Genomic DNA, 23522 nt, shown 5'->3' on the forward strand with positions numbered 1-23522 from the left:
ACTCGGTTTGTGAGAGAGACACTCGGTGTGTGAGAGAGACACTCGGTGTGAGAGAGACACTCGGTGCATGTAGAGACACTGAATTTGTGTGAGAGACATTCGGCGCATGAGAGAGACTTTTGGAGTCTGAGAGACACTCGGTGTGTGTGTGAGACACTCGGTGTGTGTGTGAGAAAGACTCGGTATTTGAGAGAGACACTCGGTATGTGAGAGAGACACACGGTGTGAAAGAGACACTCGGTGTGTGAGGTAGACACTCACTGTGTGTGTGTGAGACACTCGGTGTGTGAGGTAGACACGCAGTGTGTGTGTGAGAGACACTCGGTGTGTTACAGAGACACTCAATTTGTGTGGGAGACATTCAGTGTATGAGAGAGACACTCAGTGTGTGAGAGACACTCAGTGTGTGAGAGAGAAACTCAGTGTGTGAGAGACACTCGGTGTGTGAGAGAGACACTCAGTGTGTGAGAGACACTCGGTGTGTGTGAGAGAGACACTCGGTGTGTGAGAGAGACACTCAGTGTGTGAGAGACACTTGGTGTGTATGAGAGAGACACTCGGTGTGTGAGAGAGACACTCAGTGTGTGAGAGACACTTGGTGTGTATGAGAGAGACACTCGGTGTGTGAGAGAGACACTCAGTGTGTGAGACATTCGGTGTGTGCGAGAGACACTCGGTGTGAGAGAGACATTCGGTGTGTGTGAGATACTTGGTGTGAGAGAGACATTCAGTGTGTTACAGAGACAATCAATTTGTGTGAGAGACAATAGGAGTATGAGAGAGACACACGGATTGTGAGAGACACTCGGTGTATGAGAGAGACACTCGGTGTGTTAGAGAGACATTCGGTGTGTGTGAGAGACACTCAGTGTGTGAGAGACACTCAGTGTGTGAGAGAGACACTCAGTGTGTGAGAGACACTCGGTCTGTGCGAGAGAGAGACACTCAGTGTGTGAGAGACACTCGGTCTGTGTGTGAGAGACATTTGGTGGGTGAGAGACACTCGGTCTGTGTGAGAGAGACACTCGGTGTGTGAGAGACACTTGGTCCGTGTGAGAGAGACACTTGGTCTGTGTGAGACACTCAGTGTGAGTGAGACGCAGAGCGTGTGAGGCACTTGGTGTGTGAGAGACTCTCCATGTGTGTGAGAGAAACTCGATGTCCGGGAGACAACCATTGTTAGAGACTCTCAGTGTGTGGGAGACACTCGGTGTGTGAGAGACACTTGGTGTGTGTGTGTGAGAGACATGGTGTATGTGAGAGAGACACTCGGGGTGTGAGAGAGACACTCGGGGTGTGAGAGAGACACTTGGTGTGAGAGAGACACTCGGTGTGTGTGAGACACTCGGTGTGTGTGAAACACGGTGTGTGTGAGAGACACCCTGTGTGTGAGAGAGACACTTGGTGTGTGATAGAGACACTTGGTGTGTGTGAGAGACACTCGGTCTGTGTGAGAGACACTCAGTGTATGAGAGACACTCGGTGTGTGAGATAGACTCTTGGTGTGTCACAGAGACACTCAATTTGTGTGAGAGACATTCGGTGCATGAGAGAGATACTCGGTGTGTGAGAGACGTTCGATGTGAGATAGACACTCGGTGTGTGTGAGAGAGACACTCGGTGTGTTACAGAGACACTCAATTTGTGTGAGAGACATTCGGTGCATGAGAGAGACTCTTGGAGTCTGAGAGACACTCGGTGTGTGTGTGAGAAAGACTTGGTATGTGAGAGAGACACTCGGCGTGTGAGCGAGACACTCGGTGTATGATATACATGCTGTAGGTGAGAGAGGCACTCGGTGTGTGTGAGAGACACACAATGTGTGAGAGACATTCGGTGTGTGTGAGAGACACTCGGTGTGAGAGAGACACTCAGTATGTGTCAGACACTCGGTGTGAGAGAGACATTCGGTGTGTGTGAGATACTCGGTGTGAGAGAGACACGGGGTGTGTGTGAGATACTCGGTGTGAGAGAGACACGGGGTGTGTGTGAGATACTCGGTGTGAGAGAGACACGGGGTGTGTGTGAGATACTCGGTGTGAGAGAGACACGGGGTGTGATTGAGACACTCAGTGTGAGGGAAACGCACGGTGTGTGAGGCACTTGGTGTGTGAGAGACTCTGCATGTCTGGGAGAGACACTCGGTGTCTGGGAGACAACCAGCGTTAGAGACTCTAAGTGTGTGGGAGACACTCGGTGTATGTATGAGAAACAGTCGGTGTGTGAGAGACACTCGGTGTGTCTGGGATAGAGATTCGCGGTGTGTGTTAGAGACCCTTGGTGTGTGAGAGACACTCAGTGTGAGAGAGACACTGGGTCTGTGTGAGACACTCAGTGTGTGAGAGACACTTGGTGTGTGTGAGAGACACTTGGTGTGTGAGAGTGACAGTTGGTCTGTGTGAGAGAGACACTCAGTGTGTGAGAGACACTCGGCGTTTGAGAGAGACATTCGGAGTGTGTGAGAGACACTCAGTGTGTGTGAGAGACACTCGGTATGTGAGAGACACTCGGTGTGTGAGAGAGACACTTGGTGTGTGAGAGAGACACATGATGTGTGAGAGCGACACTCAGTCCGTGTGTGAGAGACACTCGGTGTGTGAGAGACAGGCAGTGTGTGTGAGAGAGACACTTGGTGTGTGAGAGAGACAATCGGTGTGAGAGAGACACTCGTTGTGTGACAGACACTTGGTCTGTGTGAGACACTCAGTGTGAGAGAGACGCACGGTGTGTGAGGTACTTGGTGTGTGAGAGACTCTCCGTGTGTGTGTGGGAGACACTCGGTGTGTTTGAGAGACACTCGGTGTGTTTGAGAGACACTCGGTATGTGAGAGAGACATTCTGTTTGTGAGAGACACTCAGTGTGTGAGAGACACTCGGTCTGTGTGTGAGAGACATTTGGTGGGTGAGAGACACTCAGTGTGAGTGAGACGCAGAGTGTGTGAGGCACTTGGTGTGTGAGAGACTCTCCATGTGTGTGAGAGAAACTCGGTGTCCGGGAGACAACCATTGTTAGAGACTCTCAGTGTGTGGGAGACACTTGGTGTGTGTGTGTGTGAGAGACATGGTGTATGTGAGAGAGACACTCGGGGTGTGAGAGAGACACTCGGTGTGTCAGAGACACTCGATGTGAGATAGACACTCGGTGTATGTGAGACACTCGGTGTGTGTGAAACACGGTGTGTGTGAGAGACGCTCTGTGTGTGAGAGAGACCCCCTGTGTGTGAGAGAGACACTTGGTGTGTGATAGAGACACTTGGTGTGTGTGAGAGACACTCAGTGTATGAGAGACACTCTGTGTGTGAGATAGACTCTTGGTGTGTTACAGAGACACTCAATTTGTGTTAGAGACACTCGGTGTGTGTGAGAGTCACTCGGTGTTTGAGAGAGACACTCGGTGTGTGAGAGAGACACTCGGTGTGTGAGAGAGATACTCAGTGTGTGAGAGACGTTCGATGTGAGATAGACACTCGGTGTATGTGAGACACTCGGTGTGTGTGAAACACGCGGTGTGTGAGAGACACTCTGTGTGTGAGAGAGACACCCTGTGTGTCAGAGACATACAGTGTATGAGAGACATTCGGTGTGCGAGAGAGACACTCAGTGTATGAGAGACACTCGGTGTGTGTGAGAGAGACACTCGGTGTGATAGAGACACTCGGTGTGTCAGATAGACTCTCGGTGTGTTACAGAGACACACAATTTGTGTGAGGGACACTCGTTGTGTGTGAGAGACACTCAGTCCGTGTGTGAGAGACACTCGGTGTGTGAGAGACAGGCAGTGTGTGTGAGAGAGACACTTGGTGTGTGAGAGAGACAATCGGTGTGAGAGAGACACTCGTTGTGTGAGAGACACTTGGTCTGTGTGAGACACACAGTGTGAGAGAGACACGGTGTGTGAGGTACTTGGTGTGTGAGAGACTCTCCGTGTGTGTGTGGGAGACACTCGGTGTGTTTGAGAGACACTCGGTATGTGAGAGAGACACTCTGTTTGTGAGAGACACTCAGTGTGTGAGAGACACTCGGTCTGTGTGTGAGAGACATTTGGTGGGTGAGAGACACTCAGTGTGAGTGAGACGCAGAGTGTGTGAGGCACTTGGTGTGTGAGAGACTCTCCATGTGTGTGAGAGAAACTCGGTGTCCGGGAGACAACCATTGTTAGAGACTCTCAGTGTGTGGGAGACACTCGGTGTGTGAGAGACACTTGGTGTGTGTGTGTGTGAGAGACATGGTGTATGTGAGAGAGACACTCGGGGTGTGAGAGAGACACTCGGGGTGTGAGAGAGACACTCGGTGTGTGAGAGACACTCGATGTGAGATAGACACTCGGCATATGTGAGATACTCGGTGTGTGTGAAACACGGTGTGTGAGAGAGACACCCTGTGTGTGATAGAGACACTTGGTGTGCGAGAGAGACACTTGGTGTGTGTGAGAGACACTCGGTCTGTGTGAGAGACACTCAGTGTATGAGAGACACTCGGTGTGTGAGGGAGACACTCGGTGTGTGAGAGAGACACTCGGTGTGTGAGAGTCACTCGATGTGTGAGAGAGACACTCGGTGTGTGAGAGAGACACTCGGTGTGTGAGAGTCACTCGATGTGTGAGAGAGACACTCGGTGTGTGAGAGAGAGATACTCGGTGTGTGAGAGAGACACTCAGTGTGTGAGTGACACTCGGTGTGTGAGAGAGACACTCGGTGTGTGAGAGTCACTCGATGTGTGAGAGAGACACTCGGTTTGTGAGAGAGACACTCAGTGTGTGAGAGATACTCGGTGTGTGAGAGACACTCAGTGTGTGAGTGACACTCGGTGTGTGAGAGAGACACTCGGTGTGTGAGAGTCACTCGATGTGTGAGGGAGACACTCGGTGTGTGATGGAGATACCCGGTGTGTGAGAGAGACACTCAATGTGTGAGAGAGACACTCTGTGTGTGAGAGAGACACTCGGTGTGTGAGAGTCACTCGATGTGTGAGAGAGACACTCGGTTTGTGAGAGAGACACTCAGTGTGTGAGAGATACTCGGTGTGTGAGAGACACTCAGTGTGTGAGTGACACTCGGTGTGTGAGAGAGACACTCGGTGTGTGAGAGTCACTCGATGTGTGAGGGAGACACTCGGTGTGTGATGGAGATACCCGGTGTGTGAGAGAGACACTCAATGTGTGAGAGAGACACTCTGTGTGTGAGAGAGACACTCGGTGTGTGAGAGAGACACTCAATGTGTGTGAGACATTCGGTGTGTGAGAGACACTCGGTGTGTGAGAGAGACACTCAGTTTGTGAGAGAGACACTTGGTGTGTAAGAGACACTCGGTGTGTGAGAGAGACACTCAATGTGTGAGGGAGACACTCGGTGTGTGTGAGAGAGATACCCGGTGTGTGAGAGAGACACTTGGTGTGTGAGAGAGACACTCAATGTGTGAGGGAGATACTCGGTGTGTGAGAGAGACACTCGGTGTGTGAGAGAGACACTCGGTGTGTGAGAGAGACACTTGGTGTGTGAGAGAGACACTCGGTGTGTGAGGGAGATAGTGTGCGAGAGAGACTCAGTCTGTGAGAGAGATACTCGGTGTGAGAGACACTTGGCTTGTGAGAGGCACTCGGTATGAGTGACGTGCTGTGTGTGAGAGACACACATGGCGTGTGAGACACATGATGTGTGAAAGTCACTCGGCCTGTGAGAGACACTCTGTGCATGAGAAACACGCTGTGTGAAGGAGATACATGGTGTGCGAGATACACTTGTGGTGTGTGATTCAGGCGGTGTGTGTGTGACATGTGTGATGTGTGACATGTGGTTTGTGTGAGAAACACACAGTGTGTGAAGGACACTCAGTGTGTGATAGACACACGGTGTGTGAGGGACACGCGGTGTTTGGAGAGACATGCAGTGTGTGAGACATGTGGTGTGTGGGAGAGACAGGTCAATGTGTGAGAGACACACAGCGTGCGTGAGAGAGACATGCGATGTGAAAGAATCATGTGGTGTCTGAGAGAGGCACTCGAGGTGAGACAGACGATACTCGATGTAGAGGGCCATTCGGAGGGGGCTGGCTGACGTTGTGTTCAGTGGAAGGCGTCTGTTTGGCACATTCCCAAAAAACAGCAGGCTGAGACCTGTGAGTGTTACTGAGCGGGACAATGCTGATACCTCACAGAGTGAATCAGAAGCCAGAAGATTATTCCATCTCCAGACGAACAATAATTGTTGCTGGCTCTCCCCCGGTTAATTACTCTTACTCTGGATCACTCCTTATCCTTTTCCATAAGGTACAACAATCACCGTCCCCTAAATGTTCCCCCATTGATACTTGATCCACTTGGGCCCACCTCATTCCCAAGAACCAGGTCTAGCAGTGCCTCCTTTCTTGCTGGACTGGAAACACACTGCTGTAGGAAATTCTCCTGAAACCACTTCTACACTGCTACTATCCCAGCCTATATTTGGATAATTAAATCCTCCATTATAACCACTCTATCATTTTTGCACCTCTCTGTAATTTCCTTGCATATTTGTTCCCCTGTTTACATCCTTCTCACCAGTTGGCAGTCTATAGGCTACACTGAGCAATGTATTTGCACCATTTTTGTTCCTTAGCTCTGGCCAAATAGATTCTGCTCTTGACCCCCTCTCTCTCTCGCTCCACTACTACAACACTCCCCTTAACCAATACTGCTCCACGCGCTCCCCCCCACCCCAGGCCCCTCCCCTCACCCCACTTCCTTCCTTTCCCACCTCTCTTTCCTCTTCTTCCCAGTGGAGCGAGTCAGACACTGGCCCTTCATTTTTGGGATTAGGCAATTAAAACCCAGTCCAAAACCCAAGGACCCTGTGTGAACACGAGGCTGATTCAGTCCCAGTCCCCCAGCCCTGCCTCCCTGATTGCCTGTTCTGTTCCCACAGTGTGACGGGTGTGGGAGATGGAGCTGTTGTCACAGTAGAGGGCAGTGATGTACTGTTAAAGCACTGAGTCTGGTCTATCACAGGCAGAGTCTTTATAAAATAAGGTTCGCAATGTCTCACTGCCTGGTAGCAAGGGGCTGTGAGCCACAGAGTTTACACTACAGGGCTTAGGTTTCACAGTACCAGGTTTAGGGTTTATTTAGCAGGCGGTTAGGGTTTATAACATAGAGATTAGCAGTTTATACAGGGATTCGAGGAATATTTTATAAGGATTTCAGTGTTTATTTAGCGGGGATTTAGGGTTTATAACATTGGGATTAGCATTTATACAGGGATTCAAGGAATATTTTACAGGGATTTCGGGGTTTGTTTAACAGGGGTTTAGGGTTCATACATAAGGATTAGCATTTATATAAGGATTTGAGGAATGTTTTACAGGGATTTCAGGGTTTATTTAGTATGAGTTTAGAGTTTATAATATAGGGATTAGCATTTATGTAGGGATTCGAGGAATATTTTACAGGGATTTCAGGGTTTATTTAGTAGGGTTTAGGGTTTATAACATAGGGCTTAGCATTTACATAGGGATTCGAGGAATATTTTACAGGGATTTCAGGGTTTATTTAGTAGGGTTTAGGGTTTATAACATAGGGCTTAGCATTTACATAGGGATTCGAGGAATATTTTACAGGGATTTCAGGGTTTATTTAGTAGGGTTTAGAGTTCATACATAAGGATTAGCATTTACATAGGGATTCGAGGATTTTTTACAGGGATTTCAGGACTTGTTTAACAGGGGTGTAGGGTTCATTTTACAGAGGCTCAGATTTTCTTTGACCACTTGGGTTTAATTTTAAAGGGATTAGCGATTTAATTGGCAAAATTTTGGGATTTATAATGACAGGAATTTGAGGCTTCACAGCATCTCTGCTGAATGTACAGTCCTCACTCGGTGATTTACAGAGGGTTAAGTCTCGGGTGATTTGCTGATGCTGGGATTGCTTTAGCCCTGCCTCCCTTCCTACCCTCCCTCCCAAGCACATCAGCAGCTGCCTGCACAGGCTCCAAGCTCCCGGGACACAGTTGCTCCCTCCCGACCCCCCCCGCCCTTCGCCGGCCTCTCCGACAGGCAACGATGTTGAGGACGCCGAGCCTGGAGCCCGTGTCCCTGAACGTGGGGGGTACCCTGTACACCACCAGCAGCGAGACCCTGACCAGGTACCCGGACTCGATGCTGGGGGCCATGTTCAAGGGCCGGCTGGGCAGCCGCAGGGACCAGTCGGGGAACCTCTTCATCGACAGGGATGGGAAGCCCTTCCGCCACATCCTGAACTACCTGCGGTCCAGCCACTTGGACCTGCCCGAGGCCTACAGGGAGCTCCGGCTGCTGAAGAGGGAGGCTGACTTCTACCAGATCGGGCCTTTGATGGAGGAGCTGGGGGCCCAGCAGCGAGACCAGGGCTACGCCCTGCTCCAGTGCAACATCCTGTCCCAGACGCAAACCCTTCACTTCAACCAGAAGCAAGGGCCCCTCAACTACGCCCTCGCCACCTGCTCCCTCACCGTCTACCGGGCCCGCCTCTTCTCCACCTGCTCGGGCTTCCTGGCCCTGCTCTCTGACAGGCTGGGCCTACCCTGGCCCCCGGAGCCTGGCCCCGCAGGCCCGGCCGCGAACCCCTGCCGCCTGGAGCTGGCCTGGTCTCCCCGGCCCCCCGAGCTGCCCGAAGGCGAGTACGCCAGGCTAGGCCTGGGCGGGCTAGGGGCCCCGGCCGGGCAGAGGGAGCTGGGCGACGCGCCGGCCTTCGTGGAAGAGCTGCTTCAGGCGGCGCTGGGCCAGCGGTACCGGGTGGACAGCCTCCTGCCCGACCCCGGCGACATCTTGAACTGCACGGCCCTGCGGTTCCTCAGGTACTGAGGTAATAAAAAAAGGGCGGGAAACGTAAAGGGTGGCGGGGGGGGGGGGGGGGGAGGGGAGGGGGTGCGAGGGGGGAGGGGGGGGGAGGGGGGGAGGGGGCGCGAGGGGGGAGGGGGGGGGGCGCGAGGGGGGGGGGAGGGGGGCGCGAGGGGGGGGGGGAGGGGGCGCGAGGGGGGAGGGGGGAGGGGGGCGCGAGGGGGGGAGGGGGGAGGGGGCGCGAGGGGGGAGGGGGGGAGGGGGCGCGAGGGGGGAGGGGGGAGGGGGCGCGAGGGGGGAGGGGGGGGAGGGGGCGCGAGGGGGGGAGGGGGGGGAGACGGCGCGAGGGGGGAGGGGGGGAGGGGGCGCGAGGGGGGGAGGGGGGGAGACGGCGCGAGGGGGGAGGGGGGGAGGGGGCGCGAGGGGGGAGGGGGGGAGACGCGCAAGGGGGGGAGGGGGGGGGGGAGGGGGGCCGCCGAGGGGGGAGGGGGGAGGGGGGGTGCGAGGGGCGGAGGGGGCGCGGAGGGGGGGGGAGGGGGCGCGAGGGGGGGGAGGGGGCGCGAGGGGGGGAGGGGGCGGCGAGGGGGGAAGGGGGAGGGGGGCGCGAGGGGGGGGAGGGGGGCGCGAGGGGGGGGAGGGGGCGCGAGGGGGGGGAGGGGGCGCGAGGGGGGGGGGGGAGGGGGGGGGGGGGGGGGGGGGGGGTGGGAGGAGGGGGGGGGGTGGCTGCGCGTGTGGGGGGGGGGTTGCGAGGGGGGGGGGGGGTGCGGAGGGGGGGGTGGGAGGGGGCGCGAGGGGGGTGGGAGGGGGCGCGAGGGGGGAGGGGGGGAGGGGGGCGCGAGGGGGGGGAGGGGTGTGCGAGGGGGGGGAGGGGGGTGCGAGGAGGGGGAGGGGGGCGCGAGGGGGGGGAGGGGGCGCGAGGGGGGGAGGGGGGGGGGGGGGCGGGGGGGGGGGGGGGGGGGAGGAGGGGGGGGGGAGGGGGGGGGGGCGAGGGGGGGGGGGGGGGGGGGGGGGGGGGGGGGGGGGGGGGGGGGGGGGGGGGGGGGGGGGGGGCGGGGAGTGGGGGGGGAGGGGGGGGGGGGCGAGGGGGGGGGGGGGGGGGAGGGGGGGGGGGGGGGGGGCGGGGGGGGGGGGGGGCGGGGAGGGGGGGGAGGGGGGGGGGGGGGGGGGGGGAGGGGGGGGGGGGGGGGGGGGGGGGGGGGGCGGGGGGGGGGGGGCGCGAGGGGGGGGGGGGGGGGGGGGGGGGGGGGGGCGCGAGGGGGGGGGGGGGGGGGGGGGCGAGGGGGAAGGGGGGGGGGGGGGGGGGGGGGGGGGAGGGGGGGTGGAGGGGGGGGGAGGGGGGGGGGGGGGGGGGGGGGGGGAGGGGGGGCGAGGGGGGAGGGGGGGGGGGGGGGGGGGGGGGGGGGGGGGGGGGGGGGAGGGGGCGCGAGGGGGGATGTACGTGTTCCCGTCCGTAACCCTTGTCTGTTTGTGTCGGAAGATATCCAACCTCCCCTCCCCCTCCTCCTTTGAAGCCCATCCCCCCTCCCCCTTCGGAGTCCAAACCTCCCCTCCCCCCTCCCCCTCCCCCACTACCCTCCCCCCTTTCAAAGCCCACCCCCCCACCCCCCGTCCCCCTTCGGAGCCCACACCCCTGCCCCCTTCCCCTTCAGAGTCCAACCCTCCCCTCCCCCTCCCCACCTTCAAAGCCCACCCCACCGTCCCCCTCCCCCTCCAAGCCCCCAACTTCAGATCTTCCCCTCCAACCACCCCCCTCCCCTTCAGATCCCCTCCCCGTCTAAACTGACCCCCCCTACAACCCTCACAGACCCCACAAACCCCCCCTCCCACCCTTGAGATTCATTCCCCCACTCTAGACACCCAACCCCTACCCCCCCCCCACCCCCCCACTCCAGACTGCTTTCACTTCAACCCACTCCCCCTCCCCCCACCCGTCTTCTGAGGACTCCAGAACAACCCTCTCCACCCCCCTCCTCCCCCACCACCAACCCCCACCTATTCACACCCACTTCTGGATTCCCCCTCGCTTTGCAACCCCCCCCCCACCACCCACCCCTCTAAATGGACAGCCATCTAATTCAGACCCACCTCTGGAGCCCCCCAGCTCTCCCCGGCTCCTCTCTCTCTGAACCTCCCCACCACCACATCCCCATTCCGCATCCTCCCCCGGACCCCCTCTCTTTAACACCCCGTCCGAATGCACACTGCCGGCAGGAGAGGGCCCTGCTACAAAGATGCTGGGACTCTGCATCCAAAAGCAGAAAGCCATTGTGGCTGAGGGTTATAAAGGGATAAAATTCGATTGAAACTTCAGTCTGATACTGAGTGTCAAAACTGAGAAAGTTAAACAGTCCCCTTCAGAGGGAATAAAGCTCCCTCTACACTGTCCCCATCAAACACTCCCAGGACAGATACAGCACAGGGTTAGATACAGAGTAAAGCCCCCTCTACCCTGTCCCCATCAAACACTCCCAGGACAGGTACAGCACGGGGTTAGATACAGAGTAAATCTCCCTCTACACTGTCCCCATCAAACACTCCCAGGACAGGTACAGCACGGGGTTAGATACAGAGTAAAGCTCCCTCTACACTGTCCCCATCAAACACTCCCAGGGCAGGTACAGCACGGGGTTAGATACAGAGTAAAGCCCCCTCTACCCTGTCCCCATCAAACACTCCCAGGACAGGTACAGCAGGGGTTAGATACAGAGTAAAGCCCCCTCTACCCTGTCCCCATCAAACACTCCCAGGACAGGTACAGCAGGGGTTAGATACAGAGTAAAGCCCCCTCTACCCTGTCCCCATCAAACACTCCCAGGACAGGTACAGCAGGGGTTAGATACAGAGTAAAGCCCCCTCTACCCTGTCCCCATCAAACACTCCCAGGACAGGTACAGCACGGGGCTAGATACAGAGTAAATCTGCCTCCACACTGTCCCCATCAAACACTCCCAGGTCAGACAGAGCATGGGGGAAAATACAGAGTAAATCTCCCTCTACACTGTCCCGATCAAACACTCCCAGGGCAGGTACAGCACGGGGTTAGATACAGAGTAAATCTCCCTCTCCACTGTCCCCATCAAACACTCCCAGGACAGGTACAGCACGGGGTTAGATACAGAGTAAATCTCCCTCTACACTGTCCCCATCAAACACTCCCAGGACAGGTACAGCACGGGGTTAGATACAGAGTAAATCTCCCTCTACACTGTCCCCATCAAACACTCCCAGGACAGGTACAGCACGGGGTTAGATATAGAGTAAAGCTGTGAAGTGGTAAACTCAGCCAGAGGAGTTCAGAATGCTTTCTTTACACAGGTACATGTGGAAAATTGTTCTGTCATAGCCTGTTTGATGAAGAGTGGTTCAGTTTATTCAGTACCAAACGGTGACATGGGACAAAGAGCTTTCCACATGTACATGTCAAAGGCAATTAAACCTGTCAAAGGCTCATGCTGCGTAAAACTACAGAACAGGAACAGGCCATTCAGCCCATCTGCTCCATTTCTGCTCTGCACAATCTTCTCTATCTCACCCCATCTCCAAATCCCCTCTCCCTCATGTGTTTATCCAGCTTCCCCTTTGAATGTATCTGTACTGTTCACCACAACCACTCCCTGTGGGAGTAAGTCCCACATTCCCCCCACTCCCTGTGGGAGCAAGTCCCACATTCCCCCCACTCCCTGTGGGAGTGAATCCCACAACCTCCCCACTCCCTACGGGAGTGAGTCCCACATCCTCCCCACTCTCTGTGGGAGCAAGTCCCACATTCCCCCCACTCCCTGTGGGACTGAGTCCCACATCCTCCCCGTGAGAGTGAGTCCCACATTCCCCCCTCTCCCCGTGGGAGTAAGTCCCACATTCCCCCCACTCCCCGTGGGACTGAGTCCCACATCCTCCCCGTGAGAGTGAGTCCCACATTCTCCCCTCTCCCCGTGGGAGTGAGTCCCACATTCCCCCCACTCCCCATGGGAGTGAGTCCCACATTCCCCCAACTCCCTGTGGGAGTGAGTCCCACATTCCCCCCACTCCCCATGGGAGTGAGTCCCACATTCCCCCAACTCCCTGTGGGACTGAGTCCCGCATCCTCCCCGTGAGAGTGAGTCCCACATTCCCCCCTCTCCCCGTGGGAGTAAGTCCCACATTCCCCCCACTCCCCGTGGGACTGAGTCCCACATCCTCCCCGTGAGAGTGAGTCCCACATTCTCCCCTCTCCCCGTGGGAGTGAGTCCCACATTCCCCCCACTCCCCATGGGAGTGAGTCCCACATTCCCCCCACTCCCCATGGGAGTGAGTCCCACATTCCCCCCACTCCCTGTGGGAGTGAGTCCCACATTCCCCCCACTCCCCATGGGAGTGAGTCCCACATTCCCCCAACTCCCTGTGGGAGTGAATCCCACAGCCTCCCCACTCCCTACGGGAGTGAGTCCCACATCCTCCCCACTCTCTGTGGGAGCAAGTCCCACATTCCCCCCACTCCCTGTGGGACTGAGTCCCACATCCTCCCCGTGAGAGTGAGTCCCACATTCCCCCCTCTCCCCGTGGGACTGAGTCCCACATCCTCCCCGTGAGAGTGAGTCCCACATTCTCCCCTCTCCCCGTGGGAGTGAGTCCCACATTCCCCCCACTCCCCATGGGAGTGAGTCCCACATTCCCCCAACTCCCTGTGGGAGTGAGTCCCACATTCCCCCCACTCCCCATGGGAGTGAGTCCCACATTCCCCCAACTCCCTGTGGGACTGAGTCCCGCATCCTCCCCGTGAGAGTGAGTCCCACATTCCCCCCTCTCCCCGTGGGAGTAAGTCCCACATTCCCCCCACTCCCCGTGGGACTGAGTCCCACATCCTCCCCGTGAGAGTGAGTCCCACATTCTCCCCTCTCCCCGTGGGAGTGAGTCCCACATTCCCCCCACTCCCCATGGGAGTGAGTCCCACATTCCCCCCACTCCCCATGGGAGTGAGTCCCACATTCCCCCCACTCCCTGTGGGAGTGAGTCCCACATTCCCCCCACTCCCCATGGGAGTGAGTCCCACATTCCCCCAACTCCCTGTGGGAGTGAATCCCACAGCCTCCCCACTCCCTACGGGAGTGAGTCCCACATCCTCCCCATTCCCCATGGGAGTGAGTCCCACATCCTCCCCACTCCCTATGGGAGTGAGTCCCACATCCTCCCCGCTCCCTGGGTATAGACGTCTCTCCTGAATCCCCTGATTGGGTTGATCGGTGACTGTCTTAATATCATTGACCCCTGACCCCTGGCCTCCCTCCACAAGCAGGATCATCGCCTCATTGCCAACACTACTGGGCCCCCTTTCAGAATTTTAAACACCTCTCACAGGTCACCCCTTCACCCTCTCACGGCCCCCCCCTCCCCCGAAACCCCTCAGCCTCCTCTTTTCTCGTGGGAAGAGCCGCAGCCCCTTCGGCTCTGCAAATTCAAATTTGGAAGAGGTTTTCCCGTTCCCGGGGGGATGCCTCGGGTACCGTCGGCTGGAAATACAGGGTGACCGGGCCTTTGTCTGCCTGTGCGCGCGTGTGTGTGTGTGGTACAGGCATCCCGGCAGGAACAGCTGGCGACGGGAACCCAGTGGGAAAACGAAAGCCCCTCACAACACCGAGAAAGAATTGTGTTTTTTTTTCTCTCCAGATCGGGGCCAGGATGAGCGACGGGTTTGCAGAGTGACAGAGTTCTCGGCCTGGGAGGCTCCTCCACTTTCCTCGACGATGGTCTTGTCTGCCCACCTACACACCACCACCTCCCCAACCCCCCCTCCACTTCCATCCCTTGCTGCCAAACTTCACCCACACCGGTCGCCATACGTTGCCGGCACCTGTTTCATCGTCCGTTCCAGAGGGATGGTTTTGGCAGATGACTTTGGCGGTTCTGATTTTCAGGCTCGTTTGTCCGTCCTGGCCGTTGCCATCTTGTGAAAGATTCTCTGCCGGGGCCGGAGCCGGGGCCTTGGACTGTGCCGCCGGTTTTAACCGTCAAAGGGCTTGGCACCCGCGGAGCCTTCAGTAGGCCTGACTGTGACCATGTTTATCCGGGTAATGGGAGGGGGGGGGGGGGGGAGGGAGTGGGGGGTGGGGGGGTGGGGTGGAAGGTGGGGGGAACGAGGAGAACCTTTTGCGTCGTTGTGATCTGGAACGCGCTCGGCTGAACGGGCGGTGGGAGTGGATTCGATTGGAGTTTTCAAAAGGGGGAGCCGGGTCAATGGAAACCCTCTGCAAGGCTTGGGGTGGGGGGGTGGGGGGAAACACGGGGGGAAATGGGGCAAATTGGGCCGCTCTTGCGAAGGGGCCAGCACGGAAGCAAACGGGCCGAGCGGCCTGCTCCTGCGTTGCGTGATTCTGGCACGGGTATGGCTGCGGTGCTTGATGATGTCATCCAGTTGGCTGAGTTCTCGGCGATGCGATTGGTTAAAGTCTGGAGGGCTCTGGGCAGGCCCAAGGGTTTCTTGGAACTCGAGTAGGTCGCTCGGTCTGCAAAGGCGGAAGGGGTGAAATTGGTTCCCTTGAGCCTCAAAAAGGTGGGGATCCGTGTGAAACACAATACCCCAAGGAAAGGACCGAGTAGGTTAAAAAGATTCAAGGGAGAGATTAACGAAGAGGAGGGGGTGACTCATTGACCCATTATTGTTTTATGAATTAGTGGGTTTTGCCCTTGTCTTCAAATTACCCCCTACCCACATCCCCCTCGGCCATGACCTCAGCCCCCTCGCCCTGCCCCTGGGCCCTCTTGCACCCTGTATCCCCCTAACTTGGTCTCCCTCCCCTCCCTCCACCCCCCCCCCCCCCCCGCCCCAAACCGGTTGGAGGTAGGGATGGACGACGCTGCTATCACTGACTCAGATGCTCTGAGGAAAGTCAGAGGCCCTAAGCGAAGCCTAAAGGACGAGGGAGGGAAGCCCCACCGAGTCCCCGAGTGGCAACGGGAACGTACGGATGGTAAGAGGGGAGGTAGGACGAGCAGGAGGCCATTCAGCCCCTCGAGCCTGCTCTGCCATTGGGTAAGATTAGGGTTGATCAGATTTTGGCCTTAACTCCATTTTCCTGTAGCACCTCCCCGCCCCCCCTCCCCCCCATAACCCTTGACCCCTTTGTCGACCGGGAACATGTCGAACTCAGCCTCAAATATGTTCAATGACCCAACCCCCACTGCTCTCCCGGGAAGAGAATTCCAAAGATTAACGCCCTCCGAGAGAATAAAATTCTCTTCCTCTCTGTCCCAAATGGGAGACTCATTATTTTGAAACTGTTCCTCCTCGTTCTAGGTTCCCCCATGAGGGGAAACATCCTCTCAGCATCTACCCCGTCGAACCCCCACTCAGAATTGTGCATGTTTCAATGAGGTTGCCTCTCATTCTTCCAAACTCCAGTGGGTCTCGGCCCAACCTTCTCAACCTCTCCTCACGAGGCCAACCTTTTCATCCCAGGAATCAGCCTGGTGAGCTTTCACAGGGTCACACGGTACAGAAGAGGCCCTTCGGCCCATCGAGTCTGCACTGACACATGAGAAACACCTGACCTACCTACCGAACCCCATAGCCTTGAATGTTATGAGGTGCCAAGTGCTCATCCAGGTACTTTCTAAAGGATGTGAGGCAACCTGCCTCCACCACCCTCCCAGGCAGCGCATTCCAGACCCTCACCACCCTCTGGGTAAAAAAGTTTTTCCTCACATCCCCCTTAAACCTCCTGCCCCTCACCTTGAACTTATGTCCCCTCGTGACTGACCCTTCAACTAAGGGGAACAGCTGCTCCCTATCCACCCTGTCCATGCCCCTCATAATCTTGTACACCTCGATCAGGTCACCCCTCAGTCTTCTCTGCTCCAACGAAAACAACCCAAGTCTATCCAACCTCTCTTCATAACTTAAATGTTTCATCCCAGGCAACATCCTGGTGAATCTCCTCTGCACCCCCTCCAGTGCAATCACATCCTTCCTATAATGTGGTGACCAGAACTGCACACCGTACTCCAGCTGTGGCCTCAACAAGGTTTTATACAACTCCAACATGACCTCCCGACTTTTGTAATCTATGCCTTGATTGATAAAGGCAAGTGTCCCATTTGCCTTTTTCACCACCCCCACTAACATGCCTCTCCGCCTTCAGAGATCTATGAACACACACGCCAAGGTCCCTTTGTTCCTCAGAACTTCCTAGTGTCATGCCGTTCATTGAATACTTCCTTGTCAAATGACTCCTTCCAAATTATATCACTTCACACTTTTCAGGGTTAAGTTCCATCTGCCACTTTATCTGTCAAGGTCTCCCAGTGAAAGGGGCCCTTCTCAAATAAGGAGGCCAGAACTATACACAGCACCTCAGGTGCGGTCTCACCTGCACGGTTGTCGCGAGATTTCCCAATTTTCAAATTATGCCCCCTTGTTCGGGACTCCTCCCCCCACCAGAGGGAGTAGTTTCTTCTCTGTCGATCCCGAGCAGATCTGGAGTTCCGACGAAGTGAGGCGTTGGACTCGACACGTTAACTCTGCTTCTCTCTCCACAGATGCTGCTAGGACATGCTGAGCTTTTCCAGCATTGTCTGATTTTTAATTATTTCTCAGGCTATTGGGTTACCCACCCTCCTGGCTGGGCCTTGGAGTCTCCAGGAGTTGATAATTGAGCTGCAATTCACTGCTATGAGAAAAGAAATCGTAATTTATTGAGGGAGGCGGGGGGGGGAATGAAATCATATTTTTTTTCGATTTCTCGAGCGCTTTTACTAATGATGAAAAATACTTGAGCGAGGGGAATAGGTGGATTAACTGGGCTAGATGGATAACGATGAGAGATCATGTGGCGAATCCTCCTGGTGTCCATCCAACTGGAGTTGTTAACCCTATTGACATGCCCACGTGTCTGTCCTTGTCTTGCTGCAATGTTCCAGTGAAGCTCAACGCAAACTGGAGGAACAGCACCTCACCTTCCGACTAGGCACTTTACAGCCTTCCGGACTGAATATTGAGTTCAACAACTTCAGATCATGAGCTCTCTCTTCTCCAACTTTACTCCTTTTAAATCCAATTATCTTTTTATGTATTTGTAAAAATAATTTTTCCCAGCCACACCTCTCCTCCACATCACAGCCACCCCACCCACCCCTACCAACCCAGTTACTTGTTTCTATTTTGTGCTTTCATGGAGCGCTGACAAGGTGCCGCACAGGAGGCTGCTCAGTAAGATAAGAGCCCAGGGTGTTAGAGGCAAGGTACTAGCATGGATAGAAGATTGGCTGTCTGGCAGGAGGCAGAGAGTGGGGATAAGGGGGTCCTTCTCAGGATGGCAACCGGTGACTAGTGGAGTTCCGCAGGGGTCAGTGTTGGGACCACAACTTTTCACTTTATTCATTAATGATCTAGATGAAGGAACTGAGGGCATCCTGGCTAAGTTTGCAGATGATACAAAGATAGGTGGAGGGACAGGTAGTATTGAGGAGGCGGGGAGGCTGCAGAAGGATTTGGACAGGTTAGGAGAATGGGCAAAGAAGAGGCAGATGGAATACAGTGTGGGGAAGTGTGAGGTCATGCACTTTGGTAGGAAGAATAGAGGCATAGACTATTTTCTAAATAGGGAGAGAATTCAGAAATCTGGAGTGCAAAGGGACTTGGGAGTCCTAGTCCAGGATTCTCTTAAGGTTAACTTGCAGGTTGAGTCGGTAGTTAGGAAGGCAAATGCAATGTTGGCATTTATTTTGAGAGGACTAGAATATAAAAGCAGGGATGTGCTGCTGAGGCTTTATAAGGCTCTGGTCAGACCACATTTAGAATATTGTGAGCAATTTTGGGCCCTGTATCTCAGGAAGGATGTTCTGGCCCTGGAGAGGGTCCAGAGGAGGTTCACGAGAACGATCTCAGGAGTGAAAGGCTTAACATATGAGGAACGGTTGAGGACTCTGGGTCTATACTCGATGGAGTTTAGAAGGATGAGGGGGGATCTGATTGAAACTTACAGAATACTGAAAGGCCTGGATAAAGTGGACGTGGGGGAGATGTTTCCATTAGTAGGAGAGACTAGGACCTGAGGGCACAGACTCAGAGTAAAGGGAAGACCTTTTAGAACAGAGATGAGGAGAAACTTCTTTAGCCAGAGAGTGGTGAATCAATGGAATTCATTGCCACAGAAGGCTGTGGAGGCCAGGTCATTGAGTGTATTTAAGACCGAGATAGATAGGTTCTTGATTGGTAAGGGGATCAAAGGTTATGGGGAGAAGGCGGGAGAATGGGGTCGAGAAACTTATCAGCCATGATTGAATGGTGGAGCAGACTCGATGGGCCGAATGGCCTAATTTCTGCTCTTATGTTCTTATGGACCCTTGTTCTGCTGTTAACACATTCTGCTATCTCACCTTTACGCCACTATCAGCACCTTCTTTAGTCTTTAACACCACCATTAACACTCCCTTTGTCATGTGTCCACAATCCCTTTGTCAATCCCTTCTGAGCTCGCACCCATCCCTGACCTGATCCACTCTGGCCTATTGATCCCTGATCTAGCACTGATCCACTCTGGTTGTTGATGCCTGATACCGCACTGATCCACTCTGGCCTATTGATCCCTGATCCTGCACTGATCCACTCTGGTTGTTGATGCCTGATACCGCACTGATCCACTCTGGCCTATTGATCCCTGATCCTGCACTGATCCACTCTGGCCTATTGATCTCTGATCTAGCACTGATCCACTCTGGGCTATTGATCTCTGATCTAGCACTGATCCACTCTGGCCTATTGATCCCTGATCCACTCTGGCCTATTGATCTCTGATCTAGCACTGATCCACTCTGGCCTATTGATCCCTGATCTAGCACTGATCCACTCTGGCCTATTGATCCCTGATCTAGCACTGATCCACTCTGGCCTATTGATCCATGATCTAGCACTGATCCACTCTGGCCTATTGATCCCTGATCTAGCACTGATCCAGTTTGGTTGTTGATGCCTGATCCCATGCTAATCCACTCTGGGCTATTGATCTCTGATCTAGCACTGATCCACTCTGGCCTATTGATCCCTGATCTAGCACTGATCCACTCTGGGCTATTGATCTCTGATCTAGCACCAATCCACTCTGGCCTATTGATCCCTGATCTAGCACTGATCTAGTCTGGTTGTTGATGCCTGATCCCATGCTAATCCACTCTGGGCTATTGATCTCTGATCTAGCACTGATCCACTCTGGCCTATTGATCCCTGATCTAGCACTGATCTAGTCTGGTTGTTGATGCCTGATCCCATGCTAATCCACTCTGGGCTATTGATCTCTGGTCTAGCACTGATCCACTCTGGCCTATTGATCCCTAATCTAGCACTGATCCACTCTGGGCTATTGATCTCTGATCTAGCACTGATCCACTCTGGGCTATTGATCTCTAATCTAGCACTGATCCACTCTGGCCTTTTGATTCCTGATCTAGCACTGATCCACTCTGGCCTATTGATCCCTGTTCCCGCACTGATCCACTCTGGGCTATTGACCCCTGATCTAGCACTGATCCACTCTGGGCTATTGACCCTTGATCTAGCACTGATCCACTCTGGCCTTTTGATCCCTGATCTAGCACTGATCCACTCTGGCCTATTGACTCCTGATCTAGCACTGATCCACTCTGGCCTATTGACCCCTGATCTAGCACTGATCCACTCTGGCCTATTGACCCCTGATCTAGCACTGAGCCACTCTGGCCTATTGACCCCTGATCTAGCACTGATCCACTCTGGCCTATTGATCCCTGACCCCACACTGATCCATCACATTTCTACTTCTCTTTAGCTCTGAAGAAGAGTCACACCGACTCAAAATGTTAACTCTGTTTCTCTCGCCACAGATACTGTCAGACTTGCTGAGTTCTTTCCAGCATTTTCTATTTTTATCAACCCTATTTTACAACCTGTCGTGGGATATGGGGAACTGTCCCAGGGTGTCAGTCACCAGCCCTGAGAGACAGTGGTGTAGTGGTAATATTACTAGACTAGTAATCCAGGGGCCCAGGATAACGCTTTGGGGACGTGGATTCGATTCCCATCATTGACGTTGGTAGGATTTGAATTAAATTAATAAAACCTGGAATATAAATCGTGTCTTAGTATGGTGACCATGAAACTATCATCATTTGTTATAAAGAATAAACCCATCTGGTTCACTAATGTCCTTTAGAGAAGGAAATCTGCTATCCTTACCCGGTCTGGCCTACATGTGACTCCAGACCCACACAGCAAGGTGGTTGACTCTTAGCTGCCCTTTGAAATGGCTGAGCAAGACATTCAGTTCAAGGCCAATTGCTGGCCTTGCCCACATCCTATGAAAGAATTTTTGAAAACTCTTCTATAAGAGATTAGTGAAAACCTTCCCCAGAAAGCAGTGGAGGCAGGGTCGTTATATAATTTGAAGGTGGAGGTAGCTAGATTCTTGACCTATCCCTGGCCTTCTTGGAGGGGGTGGGCGTGTAGTGTGGAGTTGAGGCCACAATCAGATCAGCCATGATCTTAATGGAATGGCAGAGCAGGCTCGAGGGGCCGAATGGCCTACTCCTGCTCCTGAATGGTATGTACATTCATATGCTTGGAGTGTCAGATCAGGACACAATGTGATATCTCCTTCTCAAAGAACGCAGCCTTGAGTTGTACCAGCAGTGGTTTTAATCAGTAACATTGCTCTGTCTTAGTAAAGTCTCCTGGTTTCCAAGGATCGCAGTCATGGTAACATTATCCTTGCCTCCAAAATTCTGATGAAATTCTAATAAAGCTTACATGAATGCTGATGTGTTTCGCGTGTTTTGTGTCTCCTCCTGTATCTCCAACATTTCGATGGTACCACTGGCTGTGAAGTGCTGGGGGACACCCTGGGGCCTCAGAAGGTGCTATACGAAGGCAAAGATCCCTCTTTGAACTGGAAGCAAAAATGCCATAGATGAGCCTGGCCAATGAATGCTGGTCGGAGTGTCAACTCGCCGCGGGGCAGATAGGGTTGGCGGGAATGACTCTAGACGGTGGGACAGGAAACCCCACTGTTAAAAATCCTGGCCACGGAGTTCAAGAATTTCAGGCTGTAACCGGACAGCAGTTGTCAGTCATGGTTCTGCCTTTATCTGCCTTTATCTCCTCTCGCCCCCATCTGCCATTTAACACGGGGCTGTTGTCAAGCTCAATTTGAGGGGCGATGGTGGAATAGGGGAGATGGCGGCCTAGTGGTGATGTCAATAGACTAGAAATCCAGAGGCCCAGGTTAGTTCTCTGGGGGACGCGGGTTCAAATTTACATTCAATGAATGAATCATGAATTGAAAGGCCAGTCTCGGTAATGGTGACCACAACAACTATCATCAGAATTTGCCGTCCTTACCTGCTCTTGACTACTTCGGGCCCACACACACACACACACACACACACACACACACAGTAATGTGGTTGACTCTTAACTGCACCCCCACCCCTCAAAGGGGTAATTAGGAATGAGCAACAGACGCTGGCCTTGCCAGTGATGCCCACATCACAGGGAAGAGTTGACGGGGAGAGAGAGAGAGAGAAAGAGAGGTCGTTTGGGGAGGGAATCCCAGCGCCCAGGCCCTCATGAGCTGAAGGCATGGTCGCCAATGGATGGGCGATTAAGGGACAAGGATGCTTAAGAGACAAGGGAGGAGGGAGGCAATGGGGGACCTTTGAAGACAAGGCTGAGAGGGTTACAATCGAGGCTTTGCTTAACCAGTGTAGATCAGCAAACACTGGAGCGGTGGGTGAATGAATGGGGCTCGTTGCGAGTTGGGACATGGGGCTGCAGAGTTACGCGTGATCTTATGGAGGGCAAAATGTGGGAGTGAGCCGCCTTCTTGAGCCGCTGCAGTCCGTGTGCTGTAGGGTCGCCCACGGCGCCATCAGGGAGGGATTTCCACCCAGTGGCAGTGAAGGGACGGCCGATTATATTTCCAAGTCGGGGTGGTGAGTGGCTCGGAGGGGGAACGCCCAGGCGGCGGGAGTTCCCATAGCCGAACGTTCATTCGAGTAGCCCCAGCCCGGAGGCAATGAGGGCAGGAGTGAGGGTTTCAGCAGCCGAAGAGCCGAGGCAGGGTGGAGGGGGGCAGCATTACTCCTGGCGAAACTCAACTGCAACGCCGGCACAGGTCAAATCTCCGAGGGGATTGAAATTGGTTCTTGACGGTGAAAAGTAAGAGTAGTGGAATTTGGACTTGCTCTTGGAATGGCCCTTGTGGCCACGCCCCCTCTGACAGCAAACCCCGCCCACCCTGCCTGTAGGGCCCCACCCCCCCCTCACCTGGCCCCTCCCACCATACCTGGCCCAACAGGCGTGTCCTCCTGAGGGCCAAGCCGCAGACCAGGTGCTGGGAGCTGGCAGGTAAGTGAGCAATGGAGAGAGGGAACAGGGCTGCTGCCTTCCAACCTTTCCCTTTAAACGTTCCCGTTCAAGAGCCTGGATTCCACCCCCCCCCCCACCCCAGCGCCTGCTGCCCTGCTAAAGGGCGAGAGTCTTAAAGGTGCATGGCTGCTTGGTGAGGGGTGGGGGGGGAGGGGTGTGCGGGGTGCAGGGGGGATGGGGGTGGGAGGAGAAACTTCCTTTATCTGTCGGCTCACTCCTAAACTTTGGCCCTGCAATGTTTTCCGCAGGTTTTGAGAAGAAATTCGTCTGGGGGTTGGGGGGGTGGGTGCTTGGTACAAGGTGTTTCTCTTTAACTCCAGTCCTGCCAGGGAGTTTGGAATGTGCAAAGTTTGCTCTGTCA

At 54.8% G+C, this 23522-nt stretch overlaps 2 protein-coding genes across 3 annotated transcripts in view; both read left to right on the forward strand.

Moving 5' to 3' along the window:
• The first annotated feature begins 5600 nt into the window (after positions 1-5600).
• Positions 5601-8814, forward strand: LOC121272289 (BTB/POZ domain-containing protein KCTD21-like). Its single transcript, XM_041178865.1, has 2 exons — positions 5601-5609; positions 8059-8814. The coding sequence occupies exons 1-2, from the start codon at positions 5601-5603 to the stop codon at positions 8812-8814; spliced, it is 765 nt and encodes a 254-aa protein (XP_041034799.1).
• Positions 8815-23078: 14264 nt separating this feature from the next.
• Positions 23079-23522, forward strand: part of tnk1 (tyrosine kinase, non-receptor, 1) — a 78874-nt gene continuing 78430 nt past the window's right edge. For both annotated transcript variants that reach the window (XM_041178886.1, XM_041178887.1), the window contains exon 1: positions 23079-23140. The gene's annotated coding sequence lies outside the window, so the exon portion shown is untranslated. The remainder of the gene's footprint in view (positions 23141-23522) is intronic.

This window comes from Carcharodon carcharias, chromosome 33 (assembly GCF_017639515.1).
Source record: "Carcharodon carcharias isolate sCarCar2 chromosome 33, sCarCar2.pri, whole genome shotgun sequence".
Taxonomy (NCBI): Eukaryota; Metazoa; Chordata; class Chondrichthyes; order Lamniformes; family Lamnidae; genus Carcharodon; species Carcharodon carcharias.